The 24,754-nt window shown below is 42.0% G+C and overlaps 1 protein-coding gene across 1 annotated transcript in view; it reads left to right on the top strand.

The window, feature by feature from the left end:
- Positions 1-24,754, top strand: part of LOC124115551 (cell surface hyaluronidase-like) — a 29,677-nt gene that overhangs the window by 1,184 nt on the left and 3,739 nt on the right. The window contains exons 2-34 of the mRNA XM_046476579.1: positions 568-756; positions 1,863-2,023; positions 3,393-3,534; positions 4,417-4,578; positions 5,167-5,391; positions 5,559-5,663; positions 5,851-6,038; positions 6,599-6,671; positions 6,760-6,878; positions 8,393-8,565; positions 8,747-8,816; positions 9,410-9,556; positions 10,101-10,255; positions 10,628-10,699; positions 13,333-13,476; positions 13,711-13,906; positions 14,151-14,363; positions 15,120-15,219; positions 15,583-15,688; positions 16,092-16,262; positions 17,697-17,859; positions 17,962-18,012; positions 18,775-18,856; positions 19,035-19,149; positions 19,319-19,491; positions 19,661-19,818; positions 20,047-20,209; positions 20,429-20,530; positions 21,055-21,203; positions 23,005-23,083; positions 23,250-23,324; positions 23,478-23,510; positions 23,919-24,000. Coding sequence (XP_046332535.1) covers positions 568-756; positions 1,863-2,023; positions 3,393-3,534; positions 4,417-4,578; positions 5,167-5,391; positions 5,559-5,663; positions 5,851-6,038; positions 6,599-6,671; positions 6,760-6,878; positions 8,393-8,565; positions 8,747-8,816; positions 9,410-9,556; positions 10,101-10,255; positions 10,628-10,699; positions 13,333-13,476; positions 13,711-13,906; positions 14,151-14,363; positions 15,120-15,219; positions 15,583-15,688; positions 16,092-16,262; positions 17,697-17,859; positions 17,962-18,012; positions 18,775-18,856; positions 19,035-19,149; positions 19,319-19,491; positions 19,661-19,818; positions 20,047-20,209; positions 20,429-20,530; positions 21,055-21,203; positions 23,005-23,083; positions 23,250-23,324; positions 23,478-23,510; positions 23,919-24,000 — 4,336 coding nt within the window. The remainder of the gene's footprint in view (positions 1-567; positions 757-1,862; positions 2,024-3,392; positions 3,535-4,416; positions 4,579-5,166; positions 5,392-5,558; positions 5,664-5,850; positions 6,039-6,598; positions 6,672-6,759; positions 6,879-8,392; positions 8,566-8,746; positions 8,817-9,409; positions 9,557-10,100; positions 10,256-10,627; positions 10,700-13,332; positions 13,477-13,710; positions 13,907-14,150; positions 14,364-15,119; positions 15,220-15,582; positions 15,689-16,091; positions 16,263-17,696; positions 17,860-17,961; positions 18,013-18,774; positions 18,857-19,034; positions 19,150-19,318; positions 19,492-19,660; positions 19,819-20,046; positions 20,210-20,428; positions 20,531-21,054; positions 21,204-23,004; positions 23,084-23,249; positions 23,325-23,477; positions 23,511-23,918; positions 24,001-24,754) is intronic.

The raw sequence follows: 24,754 nt of genomic DNA, 5'->3' as shown, positions 1-24,754 counted from the left end.
AACATTTAACACCATACACGTTGATAAATATCTTTTGTTTTACAGTTCACGAGAGAAAACTGATTGTTTAAACTATAACGATATCATTATTCTATCTGCTATCTCATTGCGGTGTATTAGATAATGTGCACGCAACTATAGTAATGTTTCAAGTCAGTTTAGGGGCGGTGGGGTAGTCTAGTAGTTAAAGCATTCGTTCGTCACACCGAAGACTCCGGATCGATTTCCCACAAGGGTACAATGTGTGGATAAAATTTCTGGTGCCCCCCGCCGTGATATTGCTGGAATGTTGCTAAATGCAGCTCACTCACTCACTCACTCACTCACTCACTCACTCACTCACTCACTCACTCACTCACTTATTCAAATAACTTATGAAAGTTTTGTCTTTTGTGTTGAATGTGTAATTGTCTTATTTATTTTGACCATTAGCATGTCAGGATACATACAGGACGATATATCAAACCTCTTTTGCTTTACCGAAATGTATCGGGGGGAAAAGCGGCGTGCTTTGCACAAGTTAAATCACCCAGAGTTTTTTGTAAACAGTTATGCATTTGGTTCCAGGCAAGAAGCTCCTCCTGAACGTGTCCCCGCCCTGTCTGTCCTCCATCACCATCGAAGCAGGGGCAGCGTTAGTCTGGGGCGACGTGGACAACCTCAACGTCTGTGTCAGCTACATCCTCATCAGAGGCCGCCTCCAGATCGGCAGCGAAGACTGCAGGTTCACCAGGAAAACTCACATCAGACTTACAGGTCGGTTATTTGCCGTAATAGTTGTTTATTATCTTTCAGGCATATGCTGTGAGGTACATTATACTTATAATCAACCCGTGAATCGATCGCGACCAGGGAACAAACCTTTTGCACAACCGTCGTTATCGTGGAGATGTTCGTCTGGTGTCTGCATGTTAAAACACACATCCAAGATTGTGAGAGCAATGTGTTTGCGACCTGTCTCTGATCGAGGAGACGTTTCTACTTTAGAGTTCTGTGAACGTAGATAGGAAGAATTGTGTACATACCCTTCACACCAGTTTAACTCTATTTCTCGTGTAATGTTAGTACTTGTTATCCCACCATATAGAATACAGCATGTCATTATTATCCCACCTTCTCGAAAACAGCATGTCATTTTTATCCTTCCATAATGAATACAGCATGTCATTATCCCGCCTTCTAGAATACAGCATATAATTGTTATCCTGCCATATGGAATACAGCATATAATTGTTATCCCACCATACTGGATACAGCATATAATTGTTATCCCACCATATAGAATACAGCATGTCATTGTTATCCCGCCATATTGAATACAGCATGTCATTATTATCCCACTATACTGATTACAGCATGTCATTGTTATCCCGCCATATTGAATACAGCATATCATTATTATCCCGCCTTCTAGAATACAGCATATGATTGTTATCCCACCATAATGAATACAGCATATAATTGTTATCCCACCATAATGAATACAGCATGTCATTGTTATCCCACCATACAGATTACAGCATGTCATTGTTATCCAACCTTATTGAATACAGCATGTCATTGTTATCCCGCCATATGGAATAGAGCATGTCATTGCTATCCCACCATTCTGAATACAGCATGTCATTATTATTCAGCCTTCTGGAATACAGCATGTCATTGTTATCCCGCCATACATAGTGCCGATATCTGCAACACAATAAGGCGGTCAATGCAAATGTATCGATTAAGACAATCTACATAATTAATTACCCATAGCATCTTCACTCTGTGTACCATGAAACACATGCATATCAATGGGAAGGAATCGTTGGATGACTTCAAGAAAGAATACTGAGATCTGCAACATTTCCCTTCCCCAGGCGAAAGTAACTCCACGCTGTCTGTTTCTGGCTTTGGGAGGAAGTTTATTGGCGTGGCTGCAGGAGGCACGATTGAGGTGCACGGAGAAGAGAAACCATCGTGGACGAAGTTGATCCAGACAGCTAAACCCAGCGCCTGTGACAGCCTCTTTGATTTCCAGGTGAGTTGGTGTTGTGTTCAGACACTTTCACACGGGGGTCACTGTTGAGATACCGGTGAAAGCCCCTTTAACTTACAGGTGAGTCGATGTAGTGCTGAGATACCGGTGACAGCCCCTTTAAATTACAGGTGAGTCGATGTAGTGCTGAGATACCCGTGACAGCCCCTTCAACTTACAGGTGAGTCGATGTAGTGCTGAGATACCCGTGACAGCCCCTTCAAGTTACACTTGAGTTGATGAAGTGTTGAGATAACCGTGACAGACCCTTTAACTTACACGTGAGTCGATGAAGTGCTGAAATACTCTTCACAGCCACTTTAACTGACAGGTGAGTCCATGAAATGCTGTGATACCCGTGACCACCCCTTTAACTTATATGTGTGTCGAAGAAGTGCTGCGATACCCGTGACAGCCCCTTTAACTTACACGTGAGTCGTTGAAGTGCTCAGAAACGCGTGACCGCCCTTTCAGCTTACTTGTGAGTCGATGTAGTGCTGAGATAAGCGTTACAGACCCTTTAACTTACTGGTGAGTCGATGTAGTGCTGAGATACCTATGACAACCTCTTTAACTTACACCTGAGTTCACGTTCTGTTCAGATACCTATGACAGGATCTTTAACGTCAATCGATTTAGTGTTCCAATATCTGTTACATCGCCTTTAAATTTCCCAAACAATACAGTTTCAGCAGTAACTTGTAATTAGGTTTTGAACAGACCCCCTGGAATTACATTATCTGCAGTGGACCTTAATCTCGTTCACGATTGCAAAGTGTGTAGGATGTTGATTTGAGATTACATTTATATCGATACCGTATCAGCAACAGATGGTTCACTCCGCTATTGGCAGTCCCGGACATGCCTGCCAAATTGTTGTTTCACGCAAAAGAATGCGTAATATAACATTGACAGGAAGCACTTAACTCAATAATGATAACACTTGTTGCAACACAACGATCATAGTAACAGATGTATGGGTCTATGGTTGGTATTATGGTATTGATATTACATGTACATTTCATTGACAGCTTAATGCAGCCTCAGTTGAATTCCTTGAAGTAACTCTAGTGATTCGACGAAGACCTGTGTATGTCTCAGGTGGAATATAAAATATGGTAATATTTAAGAAAGAATAAAAAATATTTCCACTATTACACATTGCTCTGTTGAGGTCATCGCGTATCGTGACGCTATCGCTGACATTAATTCCAAAGATAACTACTATTCTTTATAATCATTCATCTTTTCATGTGATACTCATGTAACCTGATTGCACTTCAACACATTTGAAATAGTCATTGAAATATGAGGACCACACTTACGGCGCAACGACATATCTCCTTCTTAGTTCAGTAATGTTATCTTACAGAAAAGCGTGTTCCAGGCGGAGTCTGCCCAAGGCCTGTACGTGTCTGTGTTTAATGAGGACAGCTCTCTGTGGGACTTTGCCGTGTTCAGGACCGGAGAGGACATCGCTGACGAGGACCTCAAGTTCCAGGAATTTGTAGAAAGTCAGTTAATCAAGGATCATTATGATACGTTGTTGTTATAAGAGGTTGTTTGGGGCTTGGTTTTTTTTGGCTTAGCTATAATTTATTTTTTGCAACTAATTTGCTTGGTCATAATTGTGGGTTTTTCTTACGACTCGTCTGTTTCAAATTTAGATCGATGCATAAAGATTCAGAGTGATAAAACACATTCCTTAAAGCCTCTGTGAGGAGGGGAATGACTTTAACTTTCCCTTCATGTCCAGCAAAATTTCTGCGGCTCTAGCCTTTGGTATCTACAATTTACAACATTTGAGGTACAAATGAGGTTGCTCTTTCCATCAAGATTGAAAGAGCGTCATACGACTTTCGCTCAGAAGTTGTATGATCAAGGTTAAACCGTTCAATGCCTCTTTAAAGCTTTTATAAAAATATTGTGGTAGACATGTGGAGGACATTTCCAAATATGACTCACCAGTGGCAAACATGATTCCCTATTTTATCCCCAAATTCCTATTTTAACTTGTACCCCATGTTCCTGTGTTTTATCAGGTGAACTTGTTTTTGCACGTGTTTGTGACGGGTGCCCCCGTGGGACAGGATACACTTACCTTTTCGCAAAGAACTGGTGTCGTCACTATTTGATGGTGATTCATGGACGCATGGCTATGATATAGTCGGAATTATACCATCGACTCCGCTTTTGGCAGGGATTTTTTGTTATGTATATGGAAAGGTTTTATGTCGATTTTATACACGACTTACATGTCTTTACTGTTAGAACAAGTGATGTTACCATTTCAGGCGTTGTCCAAACTTGGTTTCGTTATCTATATTTATGACGAGTTGTCATGTTGTGATATGATTTCATAATACGAATTAGTTCTGCTTATTTTGCACTCACAGGTATTCCCCAAGACAAGATCCTGGCAGTCGCTCTTCAAGGTGAACTTGGTATTGGGGTCATGGCCGCTGTGTACGAAACACTGGAGACAGCTGGGGGTCTGACGTCATCAGCCATCAGGAACGTCACAGGCAGACAGGCTTACGCCTTTATCACAAGAACAGGTGATTCACAATTCAATGCTATTTCAGAAATGTTTCGAATACCGGATTACGAGTTACAAACACACCATGTTTATTGCGTGGGCACACTAAAATTATGAATGCGTGGTAAGTCTGACAGTGTATCATCGTGCTCCGATCGGGTGGATCAGTGCTCATGTTATCAACCACTGCTTTGTCTCGTTCAGATGATCTATATACTGCTGAGATATAGCTTGCAAATTGATGGGATAGTGCTGACATGTAGGTGGTATATTGCTACAATATAGCTGAGATATTGCTAGGATGTTGCTGAGATATAGCTGAGATATTCCTGGGATAAAGCTGGGATGTAGTTGGGGTATTGATTTGATATAGCTGGCATATAACTGGGATATTGCTGGGATATACCGGTAATATTGCTGGGATGCAGTTGGGGATATTATTTGGATATTACTTGGATATTGCTAGATGTAAATGGGACGTTGCTTGGATATTGCTAGAAATTGCTGATATAGTTGGCATTATTGCTGGGATATTGCTGGCTCTGGCGTAAAACACACTTACTCACTTACAAGGACTTGAAACACATACATGTTTATACTTCGCCAGGTAATATTGGTACAACAGTCGAAAAATATGTTCCTAATCCCCTCGACAAGGACTTCGTAGAAACAGGCTACCTAGCCGTTGATTACAGTGGGTTCCAGTTCAGAGTCAACAGCAAGGTGTTCTCCAATCCGAAAATGAAGAGAGGTGTCAACTTTAAGGTCCTAACACACGAAGCTGCGTACCCTTGTCTCAAGCTCAACGCAGACGTTTCCAGGTGGAGTGCGGGTAAATATTCTTCTCGTACATTTCCTGAGTTTCTCTAGGCTCATTAAACATCTTTTGTTTACCATACAGTTCAATTTCATTCAACACTTGTTCAAATAATGACGGGACCACGTACAATCTATTTCTGTCTAAAAGCTGAGTAATAACATTGCTGGTGTATTGTCTAGGTGACAAGATCGTCATCGCATCCACCGACTTCGACTGGAGACAGGCTGAAGAAATGACCATCAAGAGTTGTCCTTCTTGTGCGGTCAACGAGATCTGTCTGACAGGTATGTAGAGCTGGGGGATCTGGGTTGCTGTCAATGTTTCCGTAGATCAACAAGTTTCCTGTATTCAAAATCAACGAAAGACAATTACTTTCCTGAACATCTGTATAGAAATATGAACAGGATGTTATGTCCATACAATTATATGTTTTTTTATGTCCAAGTTTTATATCAAAAAATTCTCCAACAGAGCCACTGAAATACATGCACTATGGGGAGGTAACTCTTGGTGTTGACGAGAGGGCGGAAGTGGGACTGCTGAGTCGGAACATCCTCATAGAGGGCGTGATACCGGAAGACGGGTGCAGTGTCAACGAGCCGGAAGATCAGTACTTCTGTGACCTGTTTGGATTTGACACATTTGGAGGTCATATCAAGGTGAAAAAAAATTAAGTTAAATCATAAATCCTCCTTAGTAACGATAATGATAATAATAATAATGAAGTATGAGTATCGGACTGGATCCACAAATACTAAAGAATGTGCATTGCCTTTACATGTGTGTTCACCTGTGAGTGAGAGGGCGAGTACGTTAGGTGTGTTCAACACCAGTTTGAGCAGTTGTCAGGGTAATGTGGAAGGGAAGACCAAAAGAAACCCATGAGCAAGGATGTGGTTCTGACAAATCAAGTATTACAACAAGGTCGATTCTGAGATTTAAATCCATGACCAGCATCACCAACTGCCACAAGTCATGTCATACCATACATGGTCACCCCAGGGTCCCTCGGTTCAGAGTCGATGTCCCCAATTAAACTATAGGTTAACACTGTCTTACTGCTTCATGGTTAAATCTTCCGCTGCTTAACCAACACTTATGGAATATCACAACACAATGAGTGACCTTCAGAAAATGTTGTAACCTTTATGCTATTATACTCATATGTAACCATGAACAATATATTGTGACGTCATACAACTCTTCGTTTTTTATTAAGGTTGTCAGAGGCTTCACAGCTGCTCACATCCAGGGCGTTGAACTCTACCACATGGGGCAGCAGCGATTTGTCGGTGAGTTGCAGCAGGAGATTAGAAAATATGTTACTTTTGAATTCGATGTTAACAGGATGTCTTACCATAAGTAAATTCTCTTCCTCAGGCACCTACCCACTCCACTTCCACATGTGCGACGACGTGGACGGCAACTGGTTCCGTCACAACTCCATCCACCACTCTCTGACGAGATGCGTCACTGTCCACGGCTCAGATGGAGCTGAGGTTAGTGAAGTGTTGAGCTATCTGTATTCACTGCGTCTGCTGATCTTATCTTCTGGTCACATAAGTACATTACTTTTAAACTACTATCTGTTATCGGTCTCTCTATTTGTTTAGCATGGAACGTGGGTTATCTGTGAGGTAAAACACAACGTGTCTCACATTGTGATTAATCATAAAATTTGGAAAACATTAGGTTTCTCGCCTAACACCGAAGTGTACTCATTTATGGCGGTGTGACAGAATGCTCTATGACACTGACTCAGGCTATTCTGAAACATTACAGTGAAAGGAAGATTGATAAGATTACTTTTATATTTACCAAATTTCACTTTCATTTGAGTCAAGTACCACAGTAATAATAATATAATAACTGTTACAGTTGCACTGACCTTGAGTTGACCGTGGTCTAATTGTTATGCCGGTTAATCCCAACTAGCCGTTATGAGGAGTTTGTATCTCATTTATAAGTTTAGTGTATTTTCTTCTGACAAATATACATTCATATAGAAACACGTTAACACCATGTGTCTCACTTTATTGTAACACCAGGTGTCTCAAAAAACGGGGGCAGGACAATTGCCATCCAACAATTGCCACCCAGACAATTGCCAACCGGATAATTGCCACCTTGGACAATTGCCACTAGGACTATTACCATCCATCAAAACAATTTCAACATGTTAATGGTTTCTTTATTCAGTTAATTACACAAAAAAAGCCTTAACAACGGCGGTCAAATATTCCAGTAAAACTTCAACTGTCACAAGTACAACAGATAATACTAATATAGTCTTACACCCCAACTTTACAGATGGCTAATTCATAATCGAGCATGAGAGTCTCGGGGACACAATCACGGGGTTGTTTCATTTGATAGAACAATTCTCACTTGCTTGGCTTCCTGCTTGTTTGTCATCAGAACACAGGGGTAAAGGCGGTGAGTAGTCGGTAGTAGAGATAGTGGACAGTCTTGAATGTGCCATCCGCAAACCAGTGGGGTCACCTCGCCAAGAGATCATTAATATAAACAAAATAATTTTGATTGGAAATAGTCCTACTAGTTAGAGCAGTTTACTGGGTGGCAGTGGGTTGCAGGTGGTAATTGTCTGGGTGGCAGTTGTCCTCTGTGCCAACTGTCCGGGTGGTAATGGACCCGTGGGAATTGTCCTCTGTGCCAACTGTCCGGGTGGTAATGGACCCGTGGGAATTGTCCTCTGTGCCAACTGTCCGGGTGGTAATGGACCGGTGGCAATTGTCTGGGTGGCAATTGTCCTCTGTGCCAACTGTCCGGGTGGTAATGGACCGGTGGGAATTGTCTGGGTGGCAATTGTCCGGGTGGTAATGGACCGGTGGCAATTGTCTGGGTGGCAATTGTCCTCTGTGCAAACTCTCCGGGTGGGTGGCGGCAATTGTCTGGGTGGCAATTGTCCTAGACCCATCAGAACGTATGCGCACTTTATGTCGTACCACGTGGTGTCTCCAAGAGAGTCAGGTTTTAACTTTCTTAACACCAGGTGTCTCACAATGTGTGCTACCTCCACCGCGGGCACGGCTTCTTCCTGGAGGATAGCGCGGAGCAGAGGAACGTCTTCGACAGCAACCTGTGTATCGGCACCATGCATGGCACCCACATCATGTCCGACATGAAGAAAGAATGGTGCAATTCTACCATGAAGGAATTCTGCAAGTAAGAATAACCCCACACGCCTTGACAGTTCAAGTGCAATCAATTGCAATGTACTAGTACATATATAACTACCACATTGACGTTGTTTTTATAAAAGAAAGAAGACAATGATATCATTTCCAGCATTTTGCCAATCATAGAAATATTGCGAGGTAAACTGATACACTGACTGTGTTCCCAGTGCTCTCTCCTCCTACTGGATCACACACCCCAACAACACCTTCATCAACAACGTGGCCGCCGGCTCAGATGTAAGTGGACAAGCGTTACTATAATTACAGAATCAATGAAACATCATATTTATGTCAACTTCTATGTTGCCGGGCTGTTCAAATAATCTCTATACGGTTTGATTGTTAGTTCTGTGTTAGTGAGGGAGTCGGCTCCATGAGGGTGGAGACCTCGATTTAACGCAGGTCGTTAACCTTCAGTACATTTCCGCTGTCAGAGCATGAATCAGCACAAGTCTGAGGATCGAATCCACGACCGGCAAATGTCTGCCCGGACACGGGATGTTATTCTTCAGTCAGTTGCAGTGCCTTCGAGTACTGGGACAACGATTTAGTAGTCATAACTTTGTCTTTTGACTTATGAATTTCAACTTCTTTCTTCTGTTAATGCGACGTCTTAGTACAGATGGGAGCAAGTAAAGGATAAAAAAGTTGAAATCTATATAGTCAATAAGGTCTTGATTGATACTACAGATTCGAAAATGTCACTCGTCACCTTGTGGTTATGCTCACATCGGCTTTTTGTCGACTTGCATCCATTTCTAGAAAGCCACGCCCAAGATGTTTGAATCACACACTCAGTGATACAGATAATATAACTTTTTGATTTCCAGAATGTAGGGTTCTGGATACTAGCATCTAAATTCCCCCTTGGTCCCTCCCGACAACGCCAGGCAGAGAGAGGGCTAGTGCCGAAGTTGCATGCCATGCAGACAAAGGTCAAGGAATTCAGAAACAACACGGCTCACTCTAACGCCCAGGTTAGTGGCACCTCTACATAGTGTACCGTTGGAGAGTGCTATACTATTATTTATTACTAACAAGTGTGTTAATCTGTTGAATATGACTTATGCTTGCGAATGTGTTTATATGGCCTAAGTGTCATGCTGTGTATACTACATATTACATGCACTTGTATGTGGCGCATATTACATGTAACAAGTACCCAATAATGTAACATGTAGTCAGACATGGATCCGATTAAGGGGCGGAACTTAGTCAACTGGGCCACCCGTGCCGCCTGTCATGACTAGATAGGGCTAAAACTATATGCACACATTGTTAAAGGTGTCGCTGCCATTGGAAGAGAAACGAATATCAATGTGTTTATAGAACTGGGCGTTTCTTAAGGTATTATGATATGAAGAACGTGTATATTCAAAATGCACTAAATGTTTAAGACTGCTAAGGGGTTAACTATGATATGCTGTTTAGTTCAATTAATTGACATTTTGCCACCCCACGGAAACTGTAAAATTATTTTATATGGCGTGGTAATAAGCTGACATGCCATCTGTTCAACAGAGATCACTGCGAATCGATCACCGTATTTCTCACGGAGAGAAAAAAGACGGTGTTTTTGTCCCCGAGAATGGAGTATTCGGTGCCACAATATCACACACACCAAGGGATCCCCCAACAGCGACCAAAGGATCACTAGACAAATCCTATCTCTATGGGTGAGAGTTATTGCCTTCTTAGTCAACCGTTATGCGCGTGGTTGTGAATGGCATAATATTTCCCTTAATGTTTTCAGTATAACATGCCAACATAGTCACTACACATCTTTGAAGACCTCCTGTTGAAAAAAGGAAAGTAATATGCATAATGCATCATGTTATCCAGATGGAATTCATCTCCATATTAACACTATATGTATATATAGTTCACATAAATAATAGTTATATAATATCGTGGATAAATAATTTGAGAAAAGAATGACCGATGCTTAATGATAATCTTATTTTTCTGAACTAACATTCGACAGTACACAAACGCAAATGTATTCAGCTTGTTTAAATAATGACATATCATTTTGTCTCTTTCTACAGGTTCACAGCATACAAAAACAACGGCCTGAATGTCTGGACGAAAGCTGGAATCGTCATCATGAGTAACTTCACGTAAGTATGAACAAAACTGACTCCTTGATCAGAACACCCATCACAATATATAGAGTATTTAGTAATCTACATTGAATACGTATACATAGTCATACATACATAAGTTTAAGCTTCCTTGTCCATTTGTAGGAACATTTGTTCCATTTGTATGACAGGTTGAACAACAGGCTATGCGTGTTTTGGCAATCACATTTCAGTAAAAAAAAACACTATTTTAATATTTGTCTCATTGTTTCGTCATACATCCGAGCCTGATAAACAGGTAACAGTCGTGTTCTTTATGTTGGAAATCGTGTCCAAAAGGATATCCACATGACGTCAACATGACGTCAACTGTGATGTCATGACACAAAACGTCAACAAGGATATCTGTTTTACGTGAACAAAGATATGTGCTTTATGTCAACAAGGATATCTGTTTTACATTAACAAGGATATCTACCTTGCATTAACAAGGATATCTGCTTTACAGAACAAGGATACCTGCTTTACATTAACAAGGATATCTGCCTTGCATTAACAAGGTTATCTGCTTTATATTAACAAGGATATCTGCTTTACATTAACAAGGATATCTGCTTTGCATTTACAAGGATATCTGCTTGACATTAACAAGGATATCTGCTTTATGGTAAGAAGATAATCACCTCTACAATAACAAGGGTATCTGCTTTATATTAACAAGGATATCTGCTTTACATTAACAAGGATATCTACTTTGCATTAACAAGGATATCTGCTTTACATTAACAAGGATATCTGCTTTACATTAACAAGGATATCTGCTTTACATTTACAAGGATATCTGCTTTACGTCAACAAGGATATCTGCTTTAAATTAACAAGGATATCTGCCTTGCATTAACAAGGATATCTGCTTTACGTCAACAAGGATATCTGCTTTACACTAGCAAGGATATCTGCCTTGCATTAACTAGGATATCTTCTTTACATTAACAAGGATATCTGCCTTGCATCAACAAGGATATCTGCTTTACATTAACAAGGATATCTGCTTTGAATTAACAAGGATATCTGCTTTATGTTAAGAAGATAATCACCTCTACATTAACAAAGGTATCTGCTTTACATTAACACGGATATCTGCTTTGCATTTACAAGGATATCTGCTTTATGTTAAGACGATAATCACCTCTACATTAACAATGATATCTGCTTTACATTTACAAGGATATCTGCTTCATATTCACAAGGATATCTGCTTTACATTAACAAGGATATCTGCTTTACATTAACAAGGATATCTGCGTTGCATTTACAAGGATATCTGCTTGACATTAACAAGGATATCTGCTTGACATTAACAAGGATATCTGCTTTATGTTAAGAAGATAATCACCTCTACAATAACAAGGGTATCTGCTTTATATTAACAAGGATATTTGCTTTACATTAACAAGGATATCTGCTTTGCATTGACAAGGATATCTGCTTTACATTAACAAGGATATCTGCTTTACATTAACAAGGATATCTGCTTTACATTAACAAGGATATCTGCTTTACATTTACAAGGATATCTGCTTTACGTCAACAAGGATATCTGCTTTAAATTAACAAGGATATCTGCCTTGCATTAACAAGGATATCTGCTTTACGTCAACAATGATATCTGCTTTACACTAGCAAGGATATCTGCCTTGCATTAGCTAGGATATCTGCTTTACATTAACAAGGATATCTGCTTTGAATTAACAAGGATATCTGCGTTTCATTTACAAGGATATCTGCTTTGCATTTACAAGGATATCTGCTTGACATTAACAAGGATATCTGCTTTATGTTAAGAAGATAATCACCTCTACATTAACAAGGGTATCTGCTTTACATTAACACGGATATCTGCTTTGCATTAACAAGGATATCTGCTTTACATTTACAAGGATATCTGCTTTATGTTAAGACGATAATCACCTCTACATTAACAATGATATCTGCTTTACATTTACAAGGATATCTGCTTCATATTCACAAGGATATCTGCTTTACATTAACAAGGATACCTGCTTTACATTAAAAAGGATATCTTCTTTATGTTAACAATGATATCTGCTTTGCATTAACAAGGATATCTGGTTTACATTAACAAGGATATCTGCTTTACATTAACAAGGATATCTGCGTTGCATTTACAAGGATATCTGCTTTGCATTTACAAGGATATCTGCTTGACATTAACAAGGATATCTGCTTTATGTTAAGAAGATAATCACCTCTACAATAACAAGGGTATCTGCTTTATATTAACAAGGATATTTGCTTTACATTAACAAGGATATCTGCTTTGCATTAACAAGGATATCTGCTTTATATTAACAAGGATATCTGCTTTACATTAACAAGGATATCTGCTTTGCATTAACAAGGATATCTGCTTTACATTAACAAGGATATCTGCTTTACATTAACAAGGACATCTGCTTTACATTAACAAGGATATCTGCTTTACGTTTACAAGGATATCTGCTTTACATTAACAAGGATATCTGCTTTATGTTAACAAGGAAGAAGAGGACGTCTATACAATTAGAGTCTTCCGCATTACAATTGCATTATCTTTCTCACCTTGAACGGTCTTGGTGTTTAGTGCATGTTCACATATATTTCCACAGCCTGGCAGATGCTACGAGAGGCATCACTATGGCTGCAGGGACGTTTGAGACATACGCTGAGATAACCAACTCCCTGTTTGTTGGGGAGACGGACAACCTGGGACTGCCACAGGAACCCTTTGGGCGGTCAAGATCAGGGGCCGCGTATGTCATCGTCATTTTGTTTGCATTCCAGGATTTATGTATATTTATATTCTCTATACGCCGGTTATTTTTTGCCTGCTGCAAGCTTGAAAAAAATAAATAACAAGAAGCCCTCGATATCAGTCATCGTGTGTTAAGAAATAAGATTTTATTTATGGGCAATTTTGGAATGACCGTGTTGAAAGTCAGAAAGATCAACAACACTCTTTTTATGAAAGCTTGTTCTTTCTCCAGCGATGAACCTCTCCAAGGGGTGTTGTTCTACCAGGGCCCAGGACACGTGACTAATACCTTCTTTGACAAGTATGAGACGATTACATCAGATCAGATCACCAGGTACGCGGGGTCCATCAGTGTGAAGCGCAGCAACCCCTACCCCCCTAAAGCCAGCAGCCATGTTGAGGGGATCAAGTTCGGTTTCTGCGATGTGGTATGTATTTGTCATGTGTTACCTGTCTATCAAGGCCCGGTGCAAAATCAAACCATTTTCACCAGATTGTACAATGAAAAATGTAACAGATGACGAGCATCATTGCTCATGTACGACGTCTATCTGCGTCGTTGTGTACTGACGTAAAGGTCCAGTGTTGTCTTGTTTGCAATACTGTGATGTGAATCGTACAGTAAAATAGCACTGTGTATTAAATTCTATTAATGAACTATCCATCATTCAGACTGAGGGCAACTGGGCCTTTAAGGGTGATCCATCTGTCCCCACCCTTAAGAACAGAGACGGCAACAGACAGATCACCTTCAGGGACATCGACGGCAGCGTGTCGGGGATGGCAGGGACCCAGTTCGTGCCGAACACACGTTTCCACACCACCAACCAGTGTGACTATAGACCTGTGTCTAACTTTGCTGTGTGCCCTCATGACTACGCTAAGGTAGGAATGAATACTTGGCGAAATATTGAAAGATTCACTCTCTTACTCGTTATTGTTTACCTTCCAATTGTATACCTGAACAGCGACATATAGCATTCTGATGTTAGGAGCATAGTGATGGTGGGTGGTGGGGTAGCCTTGTGGTTAAAGCGTTCGCTTTTCACGCCGAAGGCCCGGGTTCGATTGTGAAGCCCATGTCTGGTGTCCCCCGTCGTACTTTTGCTGGAATATTGCTAAAAGCGGCGTAAAACCATACTCATTCACCCATAGAGATGGTAACAGGTGTGCCTCTAACGTGTATCCCTTAACGTGTCTACAGGTGTGGTGTGGGTGTGTCGGGTTGGCTTGGTTTAATTTATATTTCAAAGTGACCTTATATTTTCTTTATTATATCTGTAATGCTTTCTTTAAAACTGTCCCGCATGTTTATTCTTTCCCCAACAATCGATAATGAGCACTTACACATGACCACAACATCGACATTGGGTTGACTCATAAATTTTCATTTGAAATCACTCATCTAAACTATTGGGTACCTTGAAAGTATATTGGGTGCATGTCGGGTACGGGTTGGGCATACCATTATTATACCAGGAGTTACTTTGGTGATGATACTGTATTATTGCTGACTTCAGAGATACATGTTATTCCATGTGACGGCATGTCTAGATCAGTGAAGATTGATACTGTTGAGTGCAACCGACTTTCATCGCTCTTCTGTTTGCGAAGTCTCCAGATTCTTAACTCACATTCCAGGCTGTCTTTAAGGGAGACGGAGCTCTTAAAACATTGAAGGAGAACTACCCCATGTACATGCGCCGGGACGACAGACCTGATGATCCTTTTGCCTTGAAAGGTATCTTTTATATCTATCCAGAGGTGTTTCGTATGTACCTGTTTCCTTAGGTCATGTCTCAGACGTCGATGACCTGCTTTACTTCAACTCATAATTAAAAAAATTGGCATATTTAAATGTTTTAATGTTGTGAGCAGTAATATGCCTCACGTTGTCGATAGTTGGGATCAAATAAAATCATCAACTTTTCCATTCGTTTTTATCAAACTACACACAGAACAGACACATGAGTATCCGAGATATATCCTTCGCCTGATGGATATAGGAGGTACATGTATGGAGCTTTGTTATCATGTCAAATAACACACGGATCGGCTCTTCAATGGTGTTTGTGTAAAAAGCAAGTTTTGTCCTTTCTTACAGGCACCAAGGGAAATATATACCTGGTAATCAAGAAGAAATCCTACACGGTGTATTTCAACGGTACAGCTCCGACGAAGCTAACGATATCTGCAGAAAACCTGGAAAGGTAAGTTCTTTATACAACGACGTCGTTAATGCTAGTGTAGCGTGTGCAGCGGGAAAGTGTCTGTCCTGTGTCCCCCCAGTTCATTGTGTCGTTATGCAGCTATTCGTAATATGCATATTGGTTAATCTAGTCAGTGTTATCCCTCAGCAAAGCATCGGCTCAGATTGCACACACTTCCATTTTGTTGTCTACCTTTGTGTTAACTACATCTCCTTTCATATGTGGAATGATAGCAGACGTAATGATCAGCTACAAATGACATAACATAACAGTCAGAAATTATGACAGCGTAGTACACTTCATAAAACCGATTTTATATCCCTGTTTGTGAGTGTGTGCAAATATGTCTATGCCAGTTACTTCACGTTTCGGTAATAACAAAATGTATCTATTGCTGCTTCAGTGGGGACTATGTCAGACTCGGCCTGTGTTATCCGAAAGACGTGACAAGCTTCAGCTTCTCCAGTGGACTTCCAAGGATAGGGTCAGCTACTCCTGCAATCAGCGTCAGTAGCATCAGCGACCTGGACCGCGACACCACGGGGAGGGCCTACTTCTGGGACAAGTCCACAGGGTGGGTATAGGTACAGCAGAGTATGGAAGGGCCAAGACACAACGGTGTTTACAGGGTGTTTACAGGGTGCTGAACTGAGTGGAAGGGACAAGTCTCATCGACGAGAGAGAGTCCACAGGGAGGGTATAGGTGCTGAAGAGGATAGAAGGGCCCAGTCTCAGCGAGGAGAAGGAGTTTACAAGGAGGGTAAAGGTGCTGCAGAGTAAAGAAGGGCCCAGTCTCACTTAGGAGAAGGTGTTTACAGGGAGGGTAAAGGTGCTCCACAGTAAAGAAGGGCCCAGTCTCACTGAGGAGAAGGTGTTTACAGGGAGGGTGAAGGTGCTGCAGAGTAAGGAAGGGTCCAGTCTCACCGAGGAGAAGGTGTTTACAGGGAGGGTAAAGGTGCTGCAGACTAAGGAAGGGTCCAGTCTGACAGAGGAGAAGGTGTTTACAGGGGGGGTATAGGTGCTGCAGAGTAAAGAAGGATCCAGTCTCAGCGAGGAGAAGGTGTTTACAGGGAGGGTATAGGTGCTACAGAGTAAGGAAGGGCCCAGTCTCACCGAGGAGAAGGTGTTTACAGGGGGGGTATAGGTGCTGCAGAGTAAAGAAGGATCCAGTCTCAGCGAGGAGAAGGTGTTTACAGGGAGGGTATAGGTGCTGCAGAGTAAGGAAGGGTCCAGTCTCACAGAGGAGAAGGTGTTTACAGGGAGGGTAAAGGTGCTGCAGAGTAAGGAAGGGTCCAGTCTCACCGAGGAGAAGGTGTTTACAGGGGGGGTATAGGTGCTGCAGAGTAAAGAAGGATCCAGTCTCACCGAAGAAAAGGTGTTTACAGGGAGGGTAAAGGTGCTGCAGAGTAAGGAAGGGTCCAGTCTCACCAAGGAGAAGGTGTTTACAGGGAGGGTAAAGGTGCTGCAGAGTAAAGAAGGATCCAGCCTCACCGAGGAGGTGTTTACATGGAGGGTATAGGTGCTGCAGAGTAGGGAAGGGTCCAGTCTCACCGAGGAGGTGTTTACAGGGAGGGTAAAGGTGCTGCAGAGTAAGGAAGGGTCCAGTCTCACCGAGGAGAAGGTTTTACAGGGAGGGTAAAGGTGCTGCAGAGTATACCAAGTCTTACCTGAGGAGAAGGTATTTACAGGAAGGGTAAAGGTGCTGCAGAGTAAGGAAGGGTCCAGTCTCACCGAGGAGAAGGTGTTTACAGGGAGGGTAAAGGTGCTGCAGAGTAAGGAAGGGCCCAGTCTCACCGAGGAGAAGGTGTTTACAGGCAGGGTAAAGGTGCTGCATAGTAAGGAAGGGTCCAGTCTCACTGAGGAGAAGGTGTTAACAGGGTGTGTAATGGTGCTGCACAGTATACCCAGTCTCACCGAGGAGAAGGTTCAGTGTTTCCTGATGCAAACGTGTCTTGTATTCACACTCTGGAATCCCAATTTATTTCATTTACTTTCTCATGCTTTACAGGTTGTTATTCATCAAGATATACTCCAGTGTTGATCGCGTTGATGGCGAGAAATGTCCAGGGTACCGATGCCCGTCACTTACCATCACCAGAACAGGTGGCAGCGATGACCTCATCGACTGTTACAACGACGCATACGATGGAACCTACAACATAGCTGAAGATGTAAGTTTTACTGCCTTAGAAAACGCAAAAAAATACTTTACCTTCAAAGAAGAGGTTTTCCTGTATTAGTTCAAACATAACTATCCACATCAAATATTTCAGGATGCAGTGAACATACCCACGGCTAAGCCTTGTACCAAGACAACATCAGAGGTGAGTTGACATACCCCGCCCCACCCCCTCACTCACATCACATGTTGCTAGGTCTTCTGCATACCCAATTGCTCATGAAACTAAATGCGTTAACTGAGTGATTTGGTGTACAGGGAATTGTTTGTTCATATAATGGCGTGTCATCGTTTGTGTGAAAATTACTCAATGTCTTACAAGTCGTTGGTTAAACTCAAGAGCACGAGGTATTAACACAGTATGAAACATGGTCCACACCGATACATATCTGAGCTGTTTGTAAAAAGGCCGCGAATTATATATCACTCGAGCTTCTACTTCTTGTCAAGTTGACTGTCAACAATTCAAACAAACAGTGCCAAACATAAAAGATATTTCTTCTAGCAGTATCCTTCCAGTGTCAGCCTTACCGTATTCCATCAATGTACATAGGTGCATGAAGTTCATACCTACCTGATATGAGCCGTGCCAATTACATGTCTAGACTACCAGTTGTCGGACTTTAATTTTTGTAAAAGCCAAGGTACCTGAATGGGTTAGATGACTAACTTTGTGAGTTGGCGATTAGGTGCCTCACTCCGACTGTGGGTTCGAATCCCGAATCGGACTCCAAAACGTACTAGAAAATGTACTTTACTGAGAAAGTGTTATCCCAAATATAACAGTTGTTATACCTGATTCTGACGCTGTACTCAGGAGGATGAACTTCAGCTCGACATGATGCTATTATTGCACTCAGTGTCGTGAACTGCAGCCCTACCTGATTTTATTAATATTCTCATCCAGGGATTTGGTGCCGAGGTGGAGGCGAATTTCTTCAGTGCTACAGCTTCTACTCCTGTGTGTCCCTCTGACCCTGTACATCAAGGTTAGTACTCTACTCCATGTGTCCCTCTGACCCTGTACATCAAGGTAAGTACACTATTCCAGTGTGTCTATCTGATGTAAAGCAGTGCTGATTAAGATTTCCACTTTTTGGTAGCCCGAATATATTCACGACCAGGAAGCCATGCGTTGCGAGTGAACCTCTCTCATTGTGACCATAGGTCGATCAACACCCGAACTGAAAGGTTGCTACATGGACAGCTTCAACTTCAGAGATGTCCCCCATGACTTCATTAAGCTGACGATGTCCATGACTGTCAGCTCCTGTGTAGAAAGGTGGGTGGACAACATGTGGTGTTAATTCATGGATACTTCTAACATAAAATTGACAGGCCAAGTCGTAAGTCATTGTAAATTTGTTTTCAAGAAAGAAACAAGGAAATGCAATGTTTATCTATGTACGAATAATCTTTAAAATAGTGTTCAATCTTAATGTGTTATTCAGATGCTACTACCGGGGCTATGTGTACGCTGCTCTACAGAACGGTAACGAATGCCGATGTGGGAATATGTACGGAGGCTTTGGAAACAGCACCATGTGCTCCAAGTCCTGCTCTGGCGACAACACCGTCAACTGTGGAGGTTCTCTGGCTAACGCTGTCTACACAACCGGCAACGGTAAGCGTCTATGACTGATAAAATAATAGGTAACATCATCAAGCAGCGTTAAATAAATGTGTCTGGGTTGTACCGAATGAACGAGACCCTACCTTGCGTATTACTTGACCTCCAAAAAGTAAAATTGATGAAGACAAGATATATAGTTGTGATCTGATTATTGTTTCAGCTGCACTTTCGGCAATGGTCAAGTGTAGGACAACAGGCGCAGTGATTGACGGGAAGTGTTATTACCTCACTTCCGGTACCTATTCGTATGTAGAAGCTCAGGCACAGTGCGTCAAACTTGGCGGGAACTTGGCCACCATCAACTCACAAAGTGTACAGGTAATTCAGATAAAGAGGGAATAAATACGACGTGACTACACGACATTGTTTATATTGATAACAACTTCTATATTCTTTGTAGCGACGTTTCAGGGTTACTTCTGCCCCCTTTATCAGATGAATGATGACAGGGCAAGAACTAGCCCTCAGATGTCGTTCAAAAAAGGTGTCATGTATTCATCTTCCTCCAACCGCCATGCTGCTGATGTAGATAATGATCACTTTCAGTCTGAAGTGGAGCGCTACATGAGACCCTTCAAGACTGATGCCTGGTTTGGTCTGAACGACGTTGCCACGGATGGCACCTACGTCTTCATCGATGGTACAACACTTGGCAGTTACAACAATGTTATGCCTGGTCAGGGCATGTCAACAAAACAAGACTACGGAGGTTGGTACATTATGAATTCTTCTAGGTGGTAAGTTCTAAATATTTCGAAATATAATGAATTGAAGAACTGTCCATTGCTGTGTGTTGAGCACGTGTTTGTTTCAACCAATACCCTGCAACTCATCGAAAGTAGTTACGGAGGATAAAATTTTATCATGTACTGAGAATATGTTGTGCACCGTCGGGGAGATAACATTGTGTTGGGTATTATAATTACAGTTATACGAGCAAAAAGCCTTTACGGCTGGGATGACAGTGGAACAGGAGGGAGTCACCGAGCATTATGTCAGCTACCCCTCAGTGGAAGCCCTCCTTCACCAGGTACGTGCTGTGTCAGCTACCCCTCAGTTGAAGCACTCCTTCACCAGGTACGTGCTGTGTCAGCTACCCCTCAGTGGAAGCACTCCTTCACCAGGTACGTGTTGTGTCAGCTACCCCTCAGTGCAAGCCCTCCTTCACCAGGTACGTGTTGTGTCAATTACCCCTCAGTGCAAGCCCTCCTTCACCAGGTACATGTTGGGTCGGCTACCCTTCATTTGAAACCAACCACTCTACCCCAACCCAATCTAATCCAAACCTACCCTCCGCCGCTAGTCAACAAGACATACTGCGATTAATGTAATTACAGAGGTAAAGAGAGGTGTGATCTCGATGGTCTAACTCAGCTGTATGAAATGCTACATGTGAACAACTTGTTTCATTTTACACCTTCGTTCTTGTGAACATATGTAGGAAGATTTCATTTTTGAGCTGTACTTCAACTTTATATTCAAAACAGTACTTGTGTACATGAGGATATACGAAATGTACAAGCTTTGTCCATACGACCTTCTCCTTCATTCCAGTAAGTTGTGGTCACAACAATTACGGACAACAATTGAATGGCGGCGACTGTTACCTCGTCATCAACACAGCCCAGAACTATAACAGCGCTAAGCACACCTGCTACACTAGACGCGGCACTCTGGCTGATGTATCCAACGCTCAGACATGGGTAGGTACTCTCAACCATTACCAAAGATGTTATCCCGTTACAAGAACTCCAGAAGTTACCCTGTGACCAGAACTACAGAAGTTACCCCGAAACCAAAACAGCAGAAGTTACCCCATAACCAGAACTGCAGAAGCTACCCCGTAACCAGAACTGCAGGAGCTACCCCGTAACCAGAACTGCAGAAGTCATCCCGTAACCAGAACTGCAGAAGTAACCCCGTAACCAGAACTGCAGAAGTTACCCGTAACCAAAACTGCAGAAGTTACCCCATAATTAGATCTTCAGAAGTTACCCCATAACCAGAACTGCAGAAGTAACCCCGTAACCAGAACTGCAGAAGTTACCCGTAACCAAAACTGCAGAAGTTACCCCGTAACCAAAACAGCAGAAGTTACCCCATAGTCATTACCACAGACGTTACCCTGTAACCTGAACTGCAGAATTTACCCCGATACGAGAAATTCAGAAGTTATCCCATCACAAGAACTGCAGAAGTTACCCCGTAACCAAAACAGCAGAAGTTACCCCGTATTCATTACCACAGACGTTACCCCGTAACCAGAACTGCAGAAGTTCCCCGTAAACATTACTTCAGAAGACACTCAGTAACCATTACTACATAAGCTACCCTGTAACTATTACTACAGAAGTTACCCTGTAACCATTGCTACAGAAGTTACGCCATAACTATTTCTACAGAAGTTATCCCACAACCATTGCTACAGAGGTTACCCCATAACCATTTCTACAGAAACCAGAACTGCAGGTATCCCGTTACTACTACTACTACTACAGATGGTACCAAGTCACTACATGTATTTACTAGAAATATATATATGGAAGGTAGCCCGTCACCAGAACAATGGGAGGTACCTTGTCTGAACGAGTACAGAATATACCCATAGCCATAGGTACAGCAGGGGTCTATTAACTAGAACTACGGAATGTTCCCATTTGTCACCAGAGCAATAGCAGGTACCTAGTAACCATAACTACCAAAGGGACCTGCTTACCGTACATACAGTAAATTCATATTATACCTAGACAATGTACCTGGTAACCATCAATACAGTGGGTGTCTGGTAACTATAACTACAGAACATGTCTGGTAACCATCAATACAGTGGGTGTCTGGTAACTATAACTACAGAACATGTCTGGTAACCATCAATACAGTGTCTGTTTGGTAACTATAACTACAGAACATGTCTGGTAACCATAATACAGTGGGTGTCTGGTAACTATAACTACAGAACATATCTTGTAACTATAACAACAGAACATATCTGGTAACTTTAACTACAGAACATGTCTGGTAACCATCAATACAGTGTCTGTTTGGTAACTATAACTACAGAACATGTCTGGTAACCATAATACAGTGGGTGTCTGGTAACTATAACTACAGAACATATCTGGTAACTATAACAGAAAATATCTGGTAACTATAACAACAGAACATGTCTGGTAACCATCAATACAGTGGGTGTCTGTTAACTATAACTACAGAACATACCTTGTAACTATAACAACAGAACATATCTGGTAACTTTAACTACAGAACATATCTGGTAACTATAACAACAGAACATATCTGGTAGGGTGCATTAGTTCAGGGACGCAATCAGTGTACATTTTCTAAATATATATTTTCACTAGAAATACAAATACACACAAATTATGAATTCTTTTCATCAGCATGAATCGTCTTATACTACAACATCTGCCTGCAGTTGAATTATGATTGAAACCTTGATACCATTCCTTCAGGTGATTTCTAATAGTCTCACTCTCTCTACAGGCAACCGTCAAGGAACACATCTACCGCTTTGGACAGTCCATGGACTACTGGGTTGAACAGGAAGAAGGGGAGTTTATCGGTGAGTAGGTGGTAGTATTCAGGTATTATTTAACTAAGTGTTTACATGAGGATGACAGCAGCATTGGGAATTAATCTGTATTTGGATTATGGCAAAATGTTGTTGGTAAGTATCCTTGAAATGTTCACATTCAAATGTAAAATGATATTCATCTCTGCGTATTCAGGATTGGAGGACACAAGGCTGTTCAGTAAGAAAGTGGTTAAAACGGGAAACCTGCTCGGTGTCGTCTGCAAGATCGGTGAGTTAATATATCTTCCTGAAACAAAGGAAAAATAATTATTTACTTAATATCCAGAAAACCTTCAAGCTAATATTTGCTGCAGTCGTCAGTACATCAGCCTCTGCCTAACCAGTCGTATCAGCTATTCAGCCTGGTTTCCGTCATTTTCAGAAACTCTGTCAGCTGCAAAGCCGTGCTCAACAGGTATGTTCTGATTTTCTACGCGCTTGTCATACTTAAAGGTCGCTTGCTAATCAACACAACGTAATCCCAATATAAATCTTAATCTAAATAGAACAGATTACCCACACTGCTTCGCACTACGCTCACTGTACTGATTAGTAAGGTCAGCTATGACCTCATTGTGACTAAAGCACAACACGTGAGTGGCGAGCGCATTGTAAATATGTCCCGGAAACAATCTTGCAATGCAACATACTCTACCTTCCTGAATTGTGCTACTGTGTCTAATGTATCTTGCTGATTGGTCAGTAATCAGTAACATAAAGTCCTGCTTACGTGTGTATCTCAAGAATGGGTGTAGCAAACTTAATACCATGTAAAGTTTAAAACTGTGTACAACAATCACATCATGATTCCACACTGCTTAAGGCTGGGTTCACAACGGCGGCAGCTGTTACCTCTACACAGGAGTGCGCGCCACGTACGCCGCCGCCAGGGGATTCTGTAACCAGTGAGTAGTATAATCTTGTAAACATCTTGTCTAGTGGTCAGTATGTCCTATTGAGTGGTGGGCAATCTGCTGGCCAGACTATCCTGGTAATCAGTAGCCAATCCAGTGGTCAGTATGTCCCATTGAGTGGCGGGCATTCTGCTGGCCAGACTATCCTGGTGATCAGTAGCCAGTCTAGTAGCCAGCATATTCTATTGAGTGGCGGGCATTCTGTTGGCCAGACTATCCTGGTAATCAGTAGCCAGCATGTTCTATTGAGTGGCGGGCATTCTGTTGGCCAGACTATCCTGGTGATCAGTAGCAATTCCAGTGGTCAGTATGTTCTATTGAGTAGCGGGCATTCTGTTGGCCAGACTATCCTGGTGATCAGTAGCCATTCCAGTGGTCAGTATGTCCTTGTTAGTGGCGGGCAGTCTGCTGTCCAGACTATCCTGGTGATAAGTAGCCAGTCTAGTGACCAGACTGTCCTTATTCCAGCTACATGACGGCGGTCTGTAAAAAAAATCGGGTCTGGACCAGACAATCCAGTGATTGATATCATGAGCGAGTCTGACCAGTCGTACCCGTTAGTCGCCTCTTTACCTATTCTACCCCGGATCTTCACGGGTCGAATGTCCTTTTGAATGCTGGAAGTACATTGACCACTATGCCATTGTGTGCGGTGGGCAGTCTGGTTACCAGTACACGTCCTTGTTGGTAGTGGACTGTCTTTTGGCCAGAGTGCCCTCTGGTGGGTGGTGGGCATTCTACTGAC

Source organism: Haliotis rufescens, unplaced genomic scaffold (assembly GCF_023055435.1).
Source record: "Haliotis rufescens isolate VD_foot unplaced genomic scaffold, xgHalRufe1.0.p SCAF_6, whole genome shotgun sequence".
Classification (NCBI taxonomy): domain Eukaryota; kingdom Metazoa; phylum Mollusca; class Gastropoda; order Lepetellida; family Haliotidae; genus Haliotis; species Haliotis rufescens.
The sequence above is the reverse complement of the archived record's forward strand: the minus strand, read 5'-3'. Positions and strand labels throughout refer to the sequence as shown.